The sequence below is a fragment of the Marmota marmota genome, unplaced genomic scaffold (assembly GCF_001458135.2).
Source record: "Marmota marmota marmota unplaced genomic scaffold, marMar, whole genome shotgun sequence".
NCBI lineage: Eukaryota > Metazoa > Chordata > Mammalia > Rodentia > Sciuridae > Marmota > Marmota marmota.
Window position 1 is genome coordinate 35545010 of NW_025999977.1, and position 17844 is coordinate 35562853.

A 17844-nucleotide genomic window follows, 5' to 3' on the forward strand; every position below is an offset into this window, starting at 1 on the left:
AAAAAAAAAAAAAAAAAAAAGTCATAATTGATTTATTCATCCTCCTGTCAACAAACATTTTTCTGCCATCACATATTGTGCTATTGTTAAACACTCTTATATACGTCTACTGATGAAGACCCAAAAGTTTTACTCATGCATACTTCTAAGAGTGGAAATTCTAGGACACTGTGATGCAAAACTTCTTTTTTTTTTTTTTTTTTAATTTTTTTTTAATGTTTATTTTCTAGTTTTCAGCGGACATAACATCTTTGTTTGTTTGTGGTGCTGAGGATCGAACCCGGGCCGCGCGCATGCCAGGCGAGCGCGCTACCGCTTGAGCCACATCCCCAGCCCGCAAAACTTCTTGATAAGTACACTAAGTCACTCTGATGTGGCTAAGTAAACATGGATTAAATTTTTTAAATTCTACTTTTTAATTTCAAATTATTCCTACGTTATTCAAATCGTAAATGTATAACAACTAATAAGCTGTTTGGCTATTTTTGTGATGAAACCCTTATTTCTTTAAACACTCCGCACGTAACCTATTCTATATTCTGAACAATGTGTCCTTTCATTAGTTGTTTGCTGTTTCTGTTGACAATCATGAGAGCCTCCTTCCCTTCTTTGTGTGTAAGTCTTAATAGGAACATATACTTTGATTTCTTGTGGGCAAATATCCAGTGATGCACTTGATGATTAACCTCATGAGAAAATGCCAAACTGTATTCCAAAGTGGGTGTACCATTTTACATTTCTACCAGCAAAGTAGGAGAGTTCCAAACTCTCTGCATGATATTTTTTAAGGGTATACAGTGGTATTTTCTTGTGCCTTTAATTTGTATTTTCCAAATGATTAATAATATCATATATCTTTGATGCTTTCAATGGTCTTTAATATACAGTTATCCCTCAGTACCCTTGGGGGATTGGTTTTAGGATCCCCTTGGATACCAAAATCCACTGATGCTCAAGTGCTTTATATAAAATGATGTAGTCCTGGCACATGACCTATGCACACCCTCTTGTATACTTGAAGTCATGTCTAAATTATTTATAATTCTAAAACAATATAAATGTTATGTAAATGTAACATAATATAAATATCAAGCTGTATTGTTTAGGAAATAATAAGAAAAAAGTCTGTATATGTTCAGTACATGTGCAAATTTTTTCCAATTACTTTTTATTTTAGGTTGGTTGAATCCATGGATGCAGAACACCAGTCAACTGTATCTTTACCTATTCAAATCCTTCATACATTTTTAATTGGTTGGTTCACCCTTTATTACTGAGTTAGATGAGGTATTTATTCTGGAAGTAAGACCTTTGTGAAGTACATAAACTGTGATTTTTTTCTTCCAGTATCTGGCTTGTCTTTTCGTTTTCTTAATGTTGTCTTTCAAAGAACAGAAGGTTGTAACTTTAATGAAGTCCAATTTATCACTTTTTCCCTTTTATGGATCATATACTTAGTGTCTTAGCTAAAAGTTGCAAACTATCCCAATGTAGTGGGGTAAATTTTACCAAGAAAAACATAGGAGAAAAATTTTGTAACATTGGGGTCAATGATTTAGGTTGATGACTGACTTACACATACATTTGCTTTTTGACCCATGGACAAAGTAAATTGTTTAACTGCTTGGACCAAATATTTGAGGGTTCTTGGATCTCTACTAGCTATTTATACCATTTAATTCCATTGTAGAAAGAGATAATACTCCACATAGTGTCATTTTTATTTACTTATTCATTGAGATGTGTTTCATGTTTCAGCAATGGTCTTGCTGAACACATCATGTGCACCTGAAAAGACCATGTATTCTGAGTATAATGTTTTATAAACAACAGTTAGGTCAAGGTGGTTAATACTGTTGTCCAAATTACTTATATATCTGTTTTTGTTATTTATCCCATCAGGGAGATTAGAGAATTGTTAAAAGCATCAACTATGATTGTGACATTACCTATTTCTCACTCTAATTCTGTTAATTCCTGTTTCATGTATATACAGTTATTATTAGGCACATGGCACACTGTGATCATTCTGCTTTCCTGTTAAATCTTCCTTTATTATGAAATAGTCCTCTTTGTCTCTAGAAACATGATTTGAAACAAAATCCATTTCATCTGATATTAATGTTGAAATCCAGTCTTTTTATACTTGCTGTTTTTATGGGTTATTTTCCATCCAATTATTTTCAGCATGAGTCTTTTTATGTTTATAATACATTTTTCCTAGGGAGCACAGAACTGTCTTTTTTCCCCATTATTTGGAGTGTTTATCCATTAACACTTAATATCATCATTCATGTAGTTGAATTTAGATATACCATTTGATTTTAGATAAATTATTTGGTTTTTCTTCTTTAGCATACTAATAAAGTGAAATGTACTATTTCACATTAAACCAATTTTGTATTCCTGAGATAAACACTACTTAGTCATGACTCATTTGTCTTATTCTACACTGCTATTTCATATATTTTATCCAGTTTTGTCCTTATTCACAATAGGAACTGAATGCAATAACAGTCATTCCAACATGAAATTTGTACATAAGCATTAACTTTAAGATGCAGTTAACTGTGGAGGGAAAAAAGATCAGTCCTCAGGTCAGTTCTGACTCAGACACAACTAGAAAAGAGGACAGAGCAAGGGATCACTCAGCGTGAAGCTCTTCCCTCACTTAAGCTGGCATTTTTCTGTTTTTTACTGAGGCCTTTCTTCATGTTGTCGCTTCACCAGGTTGACTCTGCCAGGCACAGCCATGGTTTTTTTATGTTGCTCAGGTCTTGCTGTGCTTGCTCCTAGGCGCTGTGAGGTTCCTCTGAAGTACGTGACCCAAGTAACACACACTATCAGAATTAACAGTGCCAGCTCACAAAGTTACACTGCCTATCCTAAAGAAACCAAAATTTTAAAATGAGTATTTCCTAGGGGAAAAAAGATGCTCATTTTAATCTGTAAAAATGGTTAGCTAGACCTGGGGTTGTAGCTCAGTGGTAGAGTGCTTGCCTGGCATGTGTGGGACACTGGGTTTGATTGTCAGCACTGTACACAAATAAATAAAATAAATAAAGGTCCATTAACAACTAAAAAAATATTTTTAAAAAACAGTTAGCTAACTATTTTACATTCAGAGATAAGTATACATTAAATAACTTTAAAATCAATAGCAGAGCTAGAAATGGTGGTGCATGCCTGTATCCCAGCACCTGGGAGGCTGAGGCGGGAGGACTGACTGACTGCAGGAGTTTAAGACCTGCCTGGGCAACAACGTGAGACTGTCTCAAAAAAGAAAGAAAAGGTAAGGAAAAGGGGGAAAAGGTAAGGAAAAGGGGGAAAGGGAAAGGCGAAAAAGAAGGAAAGGGAAGGGAAGGGGAAAGAGCAAGGGAAGGGAAGGAGGGGAGGGGGAGGGAAAAGAAGGGGAGGGGGAAAGGATGGGATCAATGGCAGAAAGAGAAAATACATCAAATAATGTGAAAGTTCCAAAAGACTCTTTCCTTCTTCCACTTATAGATTCGTTGGAGCTTCTGGCAGACAGTGAGAGGCAAGCTGCCAGTATCAATTCACACTTAAACAGAAATTTTGCCAATGAAAACTAAAACACCTGTATGAATTACCTAAATTGTTCCCATTTTCAACAATGAAAGGAAATTAAAAACATCAGTGAAAGTCACTGACTTGGCTCATCTGAAAGGAAATAACATAGATCTCACAGTTCACTTTAAATTATCAAGCTGATACAACATGAATGGTTCTCTAAAACAATATGGGTTATTTTTACTATGACTCAGTCAGTTTTCCTGAAATGTGTAGATGTAATTTCTCAGGAATAGCACCACAAAATGACAACTTATACAAGGAAAGCTATTCCTCTCAGGACAAGCTTCTGACTTTACTGAATTAAAACATTTCCCAACAGAGCTCACATATTTTCAATATGCTGAAACAACATGAAAATACTGGCAAAAATATTTCCAAAAAGAGAGTCACTATTAGTTTAGTCAACTTTTGGACAGTTCACTAAAACTGAACAAACTTCAGGACCAATAAGCCATCATTTGTTTATTCAATAAGTATTTACCAAATGCCAAATACCCATGGGACGTGTCCCTCCAATGGCAAGAATATTACAATTCTGTTGTACTTGCTTTTTTCTATCAACAAGAAGGCCCCAGTAGTTCACAAACCCCAGTCCCAAGTCACCATGTTACTGCCAGGGCAAAGCGATAGTAAGAAAGAATACTCCTGTTCTCCCAGTTCTTTTCTCTTCCCTTCCCTTAGCTAATTCCACACACGTCTCACTCACTGAGGCTGCAAGAAAACAGGAATGCTCTCCCAGAAACCAGGACGCAGACAGCCAGGCTCATCACTGAACGCTGCAAGACCTTCTCCAGAGTACTTTTCCTTACACTGCACAACTGGATCCTCAAAACAAATTTTTGTTTGGAGGAGGGGCACATCACCCCTTCCTTCATTTTACAGAAGAGGAAAGTGATACAAATAGCAATCCTTATCATGTAGTGCCACCTGAATGATGGAACTAAGCAGAGCAATGCAGTTGCAGAAGAGAAATCAACACTATTGAAAGGTTACAGCATATTACTTTCACTCTCTTTTTCTGCATATGTTTTTTGAGCAATAACTAGGAGTAAAACATTGAAGCACTCTACCAGGCCATGTAAAAGACCCAGAAAAGAAGAGCTCAGTCACTAAAGTTGGGAGTCTGGTAATGGAAAGGCATATACCCCATTTATTATAAAATATGCCAAAACACAACCCTTGCCAAAAAAGAGGCACAGATAAAAGTTCAAGAGTATAGAAGTAAGAAAGCATGTAAAAGTGGTTCCTCTTTTCTCAAAAACTCTTTGAGCCGTATGATACAACCGTCTGGTGGTATTGATGGGGGACTGGTTCCAAGGTTCCCTTAAAATACCAAAATCCAAAGTTGCTCAAGTCCCTTACATAAAATGGCACAGTATTTGCATATAACCTACATATATTCCCATGCACTGAAATTACTTAATACAATGTAAGTGCTATGTAAATAGTTGTTACACTGTATTGTTTAGGGAGTAGTGACAAGGAAAAAAAAGTCTATATATGTTCACTATAGACAAAATTGTTTTTTCAAATATTTTTAATCCATGATAGGTTGTATCTATGCATGCAGAACTTATGAATATGGAGGTCAGCTATATAAATAAAGTTTTTTCCTTCATTAAAACCAGGAGGCGCTTAAGTCTAAATTATCATCTATCTATTTCAGTACCATGCACAAAGAACAGGTAAGAGGGAGAACTGACAGATAAAAGGAAGAGATAATAAAGGCAGTTTGGGTTTTTCTGGAGTAGTTTGGTTCTTTTAGGGCAGAAAAACAGAAGGAGAACAGTGTAGACCCCAAAGTATCCAGGAGGTACCTAAAAAGCCCTTTTTACATCTAAGTTTCTGGTCCTGCTTCTCAGAAAGATTTACTTGGTATTAACAAACTCATCTCTTTAGAAGAGTTAGGCTTGACACTGTGAGTCTCTGTAATGCAAAAACTTTCCCCCAAAAGAGGTCAGATCAGTTCTGACTGGGAGGAGGGCTGGAGAACAGAGAGCAGAAAAATTATGCAGCATAAAGCCAGGAGTTTAAGACCTGCCTGGGCAACAACGTGAGACTCTGTCTCAAAAAACTTAATTTATGACCATCTCAAACAACTTAATTTATGACCTTCACTATACGCAAAGAGCAGTAAGTTACCCAAGATTGAAAGTCACCAGACTTAATTACTTCAGGAGTACCTCACAAAACAGAGGAATAAGAATAGGTTAAAGAAAGAAAAAGATTTAAAGAAAGGAAAGAGAAATACTCTCATTCACAAAAAGTGCTGAAAAAGCAGGTCTTTTCAGGGGCAGAAAATACACACACCACAAAGAACTTCTTATGTGACCAATCCCAAGAGGATGTTACTACTTCACCCTCCCTAAGGAACACCAGCAGGAACATTTCCTGTTACATGCCACATCCCCATCTACCTCAGCCATCAAAAGAAACCCAAGCATCAGGCCATTTGTAACCTAGACATGTGTCTTCCTTCAGCCCTATACTTGCCTATTATGACTCAGTTCATGGCCACCACACACCCTCTGTATGCTTCCCCTGTGCCCCACTTCAGACAGATTTGTGTTCAATGTCACCTTCCAAGTAAGATGTTTCCAAGACCACCTTGTCTAGAAAAATCACATGCATCCCGCTCTTAGTCCCTTACCTTGCTTTATATTTCTCCTTAGCATTTGTATTAAAGATCTATTTCTCTCTTTGTCTACTGTGTACTTTCTCCACAAGAATGTAAATTGATGAGCTGGGGTTGTGGCTCAGTGGTAGAGCGCTTGCCTAGCATGTGTGAGGCACTGAGTTCGATTCTCAGCACCATATATAAATAAATGAACAAAATAAAGGACCATCAACAACTCAAAGATTAAAAGAAAAGAGAGAGAGAGAGAAAGAATGTAAATTGATGTAAACTCTGGAAGGGAAGACTGTTAAGTGCTGCGACTCCAAAGATCATCACAATGCCTGTATATATCAACTATTTAACAGACATTAGCTTAACAAGTAAATGGAAGGTACAAAAGTTTTTTATATGTTTTTAAAACAATTTCACCACTTGACTTGCCAAATTCCTTATACCACACATAATGAATAAAATAAGGGCATTTCTACATAGTTACCTAAAACACACATGATATAATGATACATATCCAAGATTTCTAATAATGAACTGGGGGAAAAAAGTGGGCACCCAGAGGACACACACAGCTAACATCTAACCAGTCCCAAGAGGGTATGTAGGAAACAGTGATTTGAAAACTTTGTATTACAGTACAAAACAAGCTAGCTTTTCTTTCTTCTAGATAAAAGTCCTTTCGTTTACCTTATCTGAAAAATAACAATGAAAATATCAGAATTCTAACTTGATTACTATGAATTTTAAAAATACTTTTGAAAAAGTGACACATCTTACCAACTTGTATCACTAAAGAAAATATATCATTCTTCATTTATCATATCTTCTCTTGTTAAAGAATATGTATCCTCTGGCATGGGGCCCTGCATTTAATCCCCAGTACCACACACACACACACACAAGAAAAGACACAGGGATAGGCATCCTTTTTAAAATCTGTAAAGCCAAAAAAAGATACTGATTGACCCCTTTCTCTGTGACATATTTCTCTTGAATTCTTCTTTGATCATGAATCCTCAAATATCCACTACCCCATCTTCCCTTTTCACTGCCAATCTTCTTCAACTATGGTGTTTATCAGCTTTATTTTCTTATAGTTCATTCCCTCCCTAATTCTCTCTACTGAGATGACTATCCGTGCTACAGGTAAGCGAGAGTCTCCTGCAAATCCACAGCCTCTTGTCTGTCTGCATTTCTCTCTTGACCATTCCAGCTGCTGAATGCTGAGGAGCACCCCATCTTTTGACATCCCCTCCTTCCCTGGTCTCTACAACCCATTCTCTCCTCCCCCTGCACTGAGCTCTCTTGCTCAACCTCACCCATGCAGGCATCCATTGCCCTCAGTCATAGGCATGAGCTGTCCTGTGCTTGCTACTTCATAAATATGTTCAACAGATATTTATTGAAAAATCTTTTATATGCAAGATAATGGAACAGGCCCTGGGATTAAAAAATGAACAAGAAATATTTGGTCCCAGCCTTCAAATATAAGCAAGTACAAAGAAAAATGGTTATGCTTAAGTCAGCAGCAAGAAATGTAGCTTGGAAACTAAAATGATATGGATTTCTTCCCCTTAGGTGGCACCATTTCAAAACAACCAATCTAAGGCAATAGCATACCAGAGGCAAAACAATTTACAAGGAAAATGAACAAAATGGAAAGGAAAAGGACATTACTCACTGATGTAAATGCCAGCAGCTCCTCTTCAGTTAGCTTATGCACTGGGTTATTCTTTTGAAAATTTGTGCTTTGAATTAAAAAAAAAGTATATAAATTCTAAATTGCATGTTGCAGATAAAGAAATGAAAGTTTTAAAAGCAAAATGAATAGCTATGTTTTATTTATTTGAACACACATTCCTATTTACTAAATTTAGGCACAAAAAATATTATTATAACACTAGATAAGTAAAAATTAAGCAGTTGTCAAAGATGGAAAACAATATGAATTCTAAAACCCTGTTAATAAAAATATAATTAGTAGAAGCATATTGGGAAGCAATTTGGCACTATCTTATAAAATGACATTCACATATTCTCAACTCAACAATTCCATACTAGATAGAAAGCCCAGAGAAATAATGAATGGGTGGTCCAGGAAATGACATACATAAATATCCATAGTAGTATTGTATGTAAAAAGAAAAATATGGAAACAATCCAAATGTCCAAAAGGAAAATGCCAAGTTATGATTTATCCATCCAAAGGGACACTACACTTCAAATTAAACTGAAGCTACAGATAATGACATGAATAAAAATAAAAACACAGTAAGAAAAAAAAAGGACACTGCACAGAACTACCTGTCAAAATATCACCATTTATAAAACTGAAAAATAAACAGGGCTGGGGATGTGGCTCAAGCAGTAGCGCGCTCGCCTGGCATGCGTGCGGCCCAGGTTCGATCCTCAGCACCACATACAAACAAAGATGTTGTGTCAGCCGAGAACTAAAAAATAAATATTAAAATTCTCTCTCTCTCTCTCTCTCTCTCTCTTTAGAAAAAATAAAAGTAAAAAAAAATGAAGCAGCTGACTTACAGGCCTACAAAACATGAGATTAAATATGTATATATAAACATATGATGTATATATACATATACATATACATATACATATACACACATACATATATAAAATATAAAAATATTTTAAAAGGTTGGGAAGGTGGCTCAGTGGTTAAGTGCCTGGTACCAATAAAAAAGGAATAACTTCATGTAAAAGAAACACAGCAAGCACCACTTTCTTTTCTTTTTTGGTACTGGGGGGCACTTAATTACTGAGCCATCTCCCAGCCCTATTTATTAATCCCCAGTCCTTTTTATTTATTTAGAGACAGGGTTTTACTAAGCTGCTTAGAACCTTGCTAAATTGCTAAGACTGGTTTTGAACTTGCAATCCTCCTGCCTCAGCCTCCAGAGTCAGTGGGATTATAGGCCTGTGCCACGCTGTAAGCACCACTTTAATCATGTGATCAAAGTGAAAACTACCAGGAGCAGGACAAATAAAAATTATATCCCAGCTCCTAGGATGCAAGGAGAACCACAATGTTTTACATCTCTGATCTCTGCTAATAATGTATAAGATGAATCTAATCATTTTTAAAAATCAGACAAACTCAAATTAAGGGAAATTCAAAATAACTGGCTTATAAATTTCAAGTGTCAAAATCATAAAAGTCAAGCAAATATGAGGAACTATTGCAGACTGACAAAAACTAAAGAGACATGACAACTAAAAGGAATATGTACAGTCTAGACTAGATCATTTGTTCTAAAGGAGATTATCAAGACAAAGGCAAAAACAGAATGAGGTCTGAAAATTAAATGATTAGAAAGTATAAATAGTAACTTTCAGTTGTTTTTGTTTTGTTTTATTCTTTTGATACTGAGCACTAAATCCATAGGTGCTTTACCACTGAGTCACATCACCAGTCTTTTTTTTTTTTTTTGAGTTAAGGTTTCACTAGTTGCTGAGGCTGGCCTTGAACTTGTGATCCTCCTGCCTCGGCCTCCTGAGTTGCTAGGTTTATAGGCATACACCATGGCACTTGGTTTAACTTTCATATTTTGAAAGCAGTATTGTGGCTATGTACAAAAACATTAGTATTTGTTGGAAAAACACTAAATTTTTTCAAGGACTTGTTCTCAAAAGTTCTTTGCACTGCCCTTCCATTGCAACTTTTTTTCAAGTTTATTTCAAAATATTTTTTTAAAAAAAACTACTTCCATTACGTATAAGGTTCTATAATATTAAAAATTAATTTTACCCAAATTCTACATATAAAGGAAAGAAAAGAATGAGTATACAACTAACAGGAGATTCCTAATCTCTTAATTCTTTAATTGGCTGCCCAAGAATTTCCTATCTTCATAAGCACTTATCAAATACCCTATTTATCCAAAAATCTTATGACCTTCTTGAATAAAAATTTTCCCAAATCCATGAAAATAAACATGTGAGGTAACCAAACCAGTCATCAACTTACCAGACTCCAAGGATAATAGCAAGCTCTTCAGCACATAAGTCAGGGATCTGAAACTTCTCACAGTCTGCTAACTTTATCTCATTCAAAACAGTGTCATCATTGAGCTCAAGATTCTGGTGGAATACGAAAGAAAATATTTATTCCAAAAAGTAAAATTTTATTCACTTAACAAGATGGTATGTCACAGATGACTAGGAGGGATAAAGTTAACTTTCATTTTTGTTAACGACTACATAATGTCTACATATGGTCAGTAGAATGTTTCTTATAAAATACATATTTGGGAATAATTTACCTTGTAGAAAGGAAGATGTATCATCTACACCCTAAGAATGCACTAACAATAACAATAATTGGGAATAGCTGGGTACAATGATGCACACCTATTCTGTCGACCACTAGGGAGGCTGAGGCAGGAGGATCACTTGAGTCCATGTACTAGAGACCAGATTGGGTGATGCAGTGAGAGAGACTCCACTCTCAAAAAAGAAAACAACAGTGAACAGCAGGTATCCTTGACTGAGCCTACTATACAAAAACCCCTCTGCTGGTCATTTTACAAACATTTGCTTATTCATCCTCACAAGAATTATAAACAATATGTATTTCTTCTCCCATGTATAGATAAGAAAACAAAGAATCAAGAGACTTTAAGAAGCTGATCCAAGGTCACAAAGTATGTGGCAGCATCAGGATTCAAAACCTGGTTTTTCTCTCTGCCTCTAATTTCTAACATAAAACATCAACTCCCTAACTCCATTTCTCAACAGTATAGTGTGATCAGCTGTGACCTGTGTTACAAATAATAGGACATTAATGACAGAAATATCAAACTGACAAACTGACTCTAAAATTTATATAGAAATGGAAGAGTCCTAGATTAGTCAAAACAATTTTAAAAAGAATAAAGCCTGGGATGTGGCTCAGTAGTAAAGCATTTGCCTAGCACCTGCAAGAGAGTATTTTTTTTACACCTTTATTTTATTCATTTATTTTTATGTGGTGCTGAGGATCAAACCCAGGGCCTCGCACGTGCTAGGCGAGCGCTCTACCGCTAAGCCACCACCCCAGCCTCTGCAAGAGAGTATTTGATTTCAGGAGTTACTCTAAAGTCAAGACAGTGTGGTCCTGACATAAAGATAGACATATAAATGAATGGAAGAGAATGCAGTCTGAAATTTTAGACCCATGTATATATACTCAGTTGATTTTCAATACAGATACCTAGGTAATTCAATAGGTAAAATCTTTTCAGTAAATGATTTTGGAACAACTGGATATCCATTTTGAAAAAAATGACCCTCCATCTTTATCTCATATCACATAAGTCAAAATTGATCACAGACCTTAATATAGAAGCTAAAACAGGGGAAAACAAAAACTTCTAGAAGAAATCATAAGAGGAAATCTTAAAAGTCTTGGGGTAGACAGTCGTCCTTAACTAAGACATGTAAGAAAAACATAAACAATTATAGAAAAACTCTATAAAATAGACTTGATCAAATTAAAAACTTCTAATCTTTGAAAATAATATTAAGAAAATGAAAAGCCAAGCTTGAGACTCAAAGAATGTAGTGATAAAACACATATCTGCAAAGGTACTTATACTCAGAATAGGGAGAACTCTTGGAACTCAATGAGGAAGAAAAATCACCTGATTAAAAACTGGACAAAAAATTTACATAGGTAGTTCAGAAAAGATGTTATATAAATAACGAGTAAGTGTATACACACACACACACACACACACACACAATTCTTGACTATAGTAGTCAACAAAGAAATACTGATTAAGGGCTGGAGTTGTGGCTCTGTGGTAAGAGTGCTTGCCTAGCACGTGAGAGGCACTGGGTTCAATTCTCAGCACCACACATAAATAAATGAATAAAATAAAGATCCATCAACATCTAAAAAATTTTTTAAAAAAAGAAATACTGATTAAATCAGAATAAGCTAGTAATACATAAATATTAGAATGGCTAAATTAAAAAGTTAATTTTAATTAACTTTTAATGCATGTTAATTTTAATTAACATAGTAAATGTAGACAAGGACCTGGAACAATTAGAACTTTCACACATTGCTGACAGAAATACAAAATGATACACCACAGAAAAGACTTTGTCAGTTTCTTATAGATTTACCATTTGAGGTACCAATTCTACTAAGTAATTACTCAAGAGAAATGAAAACATATGTTTATGCAAAGATCTGCACATAAATATTCACAGCAGTTTTATTTGTAATCATCCAAAATTGAAAACAGCCCAAATGTCTGTCAACAGATAGATTTTTTAAATTATCCTACATTCAACCAACAGAATTTTATTCAGCAATAGGAACTACTGACACATGCAATCATACAGGTAAATCCCCAAAACATGCTGAAAAAGAGGCCAGATACAAGGGTACATACTGTCTGATTATGTTCATATGAAATTCCAGAAAAGGTAAACTATCTGTAGTCACAGAGAGCAAAACAATGGTTGTTCAGGGCCAGAGAAATGAGGGGCTGACTACAATGGTGCACTGCAGAACTCTTTAGAGCAATGGGATTATCTTATCTGTATAGTAAGCATATACATTTCTTTGCCAAATATTGAAGTGTATAATTAAAATGGGTCAACTTTTCTGTAAGATACACCTCTATAAAAGTGATTCTTTAAAAAATCACCCAAAACCAGTAAAACCACAATGAGATAACACTACAAACTAACTCATCAGAATGGCAAACATTCAGGACTGACACCACCAACTACAAGCAAGCAGGGAGACCTAATGGTGCTCTCCAGCACTGATGGGCAGAAAGTAAAACTGGACAACTACTTTGGAAAAGAAATTAGTAATCTCTCACAAAGTTAAAAATACACTTACCACACAACCCATCCCTTCTATTCCTAGTATTTACCCAAGAGAACTAAACACTTGTTCAAAGACTACACACAAATGTTCCAAACTGCTGTACTCATAATAGCTACTAGAAACAACTCTGGTGTCCATCAACAGCTAAAAAAATAAAGGCAGTTACCCATACAATGAAAACTACTGAGCAATAAGTGGGATCTAACTATTGTTATTATGACATGGATAAATCTCAAAAACATTATGCTAAATGAAAGAAGCCAGATACAGCCGAGTATAGTGGCTCACACCTTTAATCCCAGGACTCAGAGGCTGGAGGATCCAAGTGTGAGGCCAGCCTCAATAATTTGGTGAGACCCTAAGCAACCTGCCAAGGCCCTGTCACAAAATAAAAAGGGATAGGGCTACAGCTCAGTGGTGAAACACCTTTGGGTTCAATCCCCAGTACAGGGGAAAAAAGAATTAAAGAATAAAAAAGAAAAAGGATAGAAGCCAACTACATGATTATATTGATGTGAAAATTTAGAAGCAGCAAATCTGTGACAAAAAAAATAGATCAGTGGGAGAGAAAGTGACTACAAAGCAGTGTGAGGGGACTTCTGGGGTAATGAAAATGAATCTGCATTTTCATTATGGCAAGGACTTCATGGTCCTATGTGTTCTTCAAAACTCACCAAACTATATTTAAAATAGGTGTATTTTATATAAAGTATTTCAATACACTGATTTAATTTTTTTCTATTTCAACACATATAAAGCTAAAACAAGGAAGACTTTGGGAGCCAAAGGGAGGTAGGCAGAAACTCCCAGTTTCAGAAGGCTAGAAATTTATCTGTGGCTAAGAAATCAAGCTTTAGAAATGGGGAAAAGGTAAGCAATTCAACTCCCTGAATCACAGGCCAAAGAAGCACCTATCCCTGCCCACCCTCGGACTCACCCTCACTGGAGATCTCACTTTGATCTATAAGGCTTTAAGAGGACCTGGAAAAACACAAAACTTGGGGCCACTCCTCAGTCCCTAATGAAAAAGTTCCTCCCTGAAGAGCAGCAGCCTTAAAGGCAAGGCTGGCAGGTGTACAGCACACTCTGCTGGTGGCCATTCATTTCACCTGAGGCCTTTCAGAATTTTTTAATGGAGTAACATGTAATTTGAAATTTTCTGATCATCATACATAAAATGTTAAAAAAAAAAAGATAACCTAATACATAAAACATACCATCCATGTAATATGACCAATATAAAATTATTAATTATATACTATACATTCTTTTTTCATACAGTCTGCTCTCTGATAGATATTTTACAGCACATCTCAGTTTGGACCAGCAAACCTCCAAGTATTCAATTGTCACATGTGGCTAATGGCTGCATTCCAGCCAGTGAATTTCTAGAGTACCCCACAACTCTTACCTTTTTATATCTTTACAATATTGTATCAACTCTTTATCTGTACCCAGTGTTTAATAATACATTCATAGAGTATCTTATATATCTAAACTGATACTTTAACAAAATGTAAAGTGGGAAAAACAAATGAGGAAATAATATAGTAACCTTCCCAGGGGCTCACCAGCCCCTTCCTGTGAGGAACCCAGTCTCTTTGCCTCCATCACACAAGACCTGAGCCTATCAATATTAGCAATAGGGATCATATATTTGCCAGATACAAAGAAATGATCAAAATAGTTTCAATCTTCATTGAAGAGTCTCTATGTTCCTCATTAGCTCTTCTGAAATTAAAATGAGTCCGCTACAGTACCAACTTATCTGTTCTACAGGTCCCCCATATTTAACTATTGTTCTACCCTACTCCCACTCAATCCTTGAAACATTCTATTGAATCAAGAAATCAGCACATAATCTACTACCAGTATGTGGGACATACCATATTCAGCATTTAATGTGTATTTCTTCTCTGTGGCAGCATACGTGTATTTCTATTTTTTTGTGAATTCACACTTCTAATTTATTCTCCCTTCTTCTCCATCCCACAGGTGAACTACTGAAGAACAGAGATTGTGTCTTTTGATTTGTATAGTAGGATTGCATATCACTGTTGGCTTATTGAACCCTGATATCCAGTAGCTTTAGTCTTTTATTAATTTTTCATTAATGACAGACTACAAATCTAGGAAACCCCAAAGGGAAAATATTGTGTTCCTCCTGGTAATGAAATTACTTCATATTCCTAATTTTAAGATACATATTTTCACACTATAAATTTCTAATTAGGACATATTTTGGATTCACTATATTTGGTATAGTAATGCTTCATTTTGTTCCTTGAAGAAGAATAGTTATTAAATACACAGTTTTTATAATCAAATAGAGTTATCAGGAAATATATAACTAATTAACAAACAATCCTATCTTCCATTCATTGGAATAAATGTTTTCACCATACCTACATCACTCAACTTATACTTTCCACCTTTAACTTGTAATTAACAAGATAACAAGATTATCTGAATGTATTTTATTTCAAATATAAAAATATTAAATAAATTCTGTATTAACTTATACACTATAGTTCATACATTCCTTATTATAGTCATCATATCCTGTTTATCACCACAGGAAACAATTCTCAATAGGAGAACAGAATGAAAAAACCAACAAACAATAAGGTATTACTGATTAAGATGCTTAGATTTAAGAATTACATCTCCTTTCAAAGGTGCTACTCTGTGACCTAAAAGTCAGGCTTACTACAGCTAACCTAAGCTCGGGGGAGGGCCTGAAGAGGATCCTATACATTTAAGGAAGAAATAATGGATGGAAGTAGGTATGAGTACAGCTCCTTTACTTTTGAGCATCGACAAACAGCAGTACACATACTCGCTCAGTCATGGCTCTACATCTTTCAGGTAGAAGAGTGTACCCTGTGTAATTTGATTCCTGAGTTCCCACAGTTCTCCCTTCCTTCATTCATTCTCTTCTTAGAATCAGTAGCTATACCCACTGAAGTTAGCACACAACCAAGCAGTGTACTTGGAACAAGCCCAGAAGGCACATGAGCTCTTCAGAGGCCTTCCCTGGGATTAATGACTGCTGCCACTTTTCTCACTCATCCCTAACCTCTCCCTTTGGCATTATTTTCAGCACAGAATAGAATTTTAGTGTTCACTGTACTCAAGGTAAATTTGCATGCTGGCTCTGGAAGAAAGAGAAGCAAAATATGGGCTACAAAGAGAATAAAAATCAAACAAAAATTTATCTCTACTTAAATTTATCTCTACTTAAGGGTGAAAAAATAAAAGCTCCAACATAGGATCTTCCCAACTACCTTGAAAAGGCTGTAGAAAGGACAAAATGAAATCTAATCCCACCCATTCAGTGTTTCCATGGTACTCATCTATTGGAACTATTAGACTTAGATGTTAATTGAATTTAATAACTTAAAATCCAACTTACCTTGGTTAAGTGTTCCTGAGGAGTGGGTGATGGACTGAACTCATAATTTGAAAGGACATCCTCTTCCCTTCTTACATCTAGAATCAGTTGTGCCACATAATTTTCCTGGAATCGTGTCCTTTTTCCCAAAGCACCTAAAATAATAAAATGAAATTGTATCTACGAATTTATCACAGTGCAATCCTGAAGAATAATGTTTTCAGAGTGCTTTAGACTTTACAAGGTATTCTCTCCATGTCACATCACAGAAACCTGAGGCTCACTGATGTAAAATGACATCAAATTATACAGTAGATCAGCTACAGTGCCAGGACTCAGACTCAGGATTTCTGCCACTAGATTCCCCACACTCATTTCTACATCAAACTACTTCCCTCCTCAAAAATGAGTAATTCATTAAGTATTGTAGGTAGAGGAACTATTATTATCTCTAAGAACAGATGAAAAGAAGGTTTTCAGGTATATTCACTTGTTTAGGATCACAGGACTTCTCCATATCAGAGCTAGAATTTAAAGTTAGAATCTTTGGATTCTAAATCTCCCAGTCTAGTACTCTATCTGGCTTTACATAGGCCAAAAATTTCTTTTAATGTCTCTGAAATAATGTGCTGCAGAGCTGTTTCAGACCACTTTAAGAGAAGCAAAAATTCCAAGATCCATTCTCTGGAAAATATTACATTACAAAGACCCTTGATTACAAAGACCAATCTAAGAAGTCTGGCTTTTATCCTGTAAAGAGTCTGGCTCTAAGTTATATATCAACCTTTTAAACATATTATGCCAAAAATCATCACCAAAATGCTTTAACACAGGTTTCTGTTTTATAATAAGATTATAGCTAAGTGGGAAAAAAATAAAAGACTGATTCTCATTTTGTATTTGTGAACACCACATTTATATAAGCTCTTCACCCCAATTTGGAAAAAGAACATATGAAAAACTAGCTCATAAATATACCAATAGTTAAAGCTGAACATAAAGAGTACAACATCATTAACCTCTTAGTATAATCCCCAGAAAGCCTCCTTAAGACCAAAATATTTAAAAACAATTGAAAACTAACCTCACAAGTTACATTATTTATAACTATATTTTCAAATACAGACAAGATTCCAACTTATACATGGCATTGTTCCAAAAGCTATAAGCTGGATATGAAATAACCTTTCCCACACAAATAATGTAAAAGGTGGCTAAGATCCCAGACCAGCCCACAAAGTCATATTTAACTCATTTCTAAAGGATACACTAGCTCAATTAGAAACACCAAATTTTCTGGTTAAGACTGAGCCTTAGACTTTGTTCCTAGCCTAGGGAGTACAAACAGGTTCAATCATTTCAATCATTTCAATAAATGCA

The 17844-nt window shown here is 35.5% G+C and overlaps 1 protein-coding gene across 4 annotated transcripts in view; it reads right to left on the reverse strand.

Annotated features, from left to right (window-relative positions):
* The window catches only part of Ttc27 (tetratricopeptide repeat domain 27), a 155937-nt gene that overhangs the window by 108387 nt on the left and 29706 nt on the right, over positions 1–17844 (reverse strand). For all 4 annotated transcript variants that reach the window (XM_015479784.2, XM_015479785.2, XM_048804572.1 and 1 more), the window contains 3 exons: positions 16486–16619; positions 10209–10321; positions 7902–7968 (listed from right to left, as the gene is read on the reverse strand). In XM_015479784.2, coding sequence (XP_015335270.1) covers positions 7902–7968; positions 10209–10321; positions 16486–16619 — 314 coding nt within the window. The remainder of the gene's footprint in view (positions 1–7901; positions 7969–10208; positions 10322–16485; positions 16620–17844) is intronic.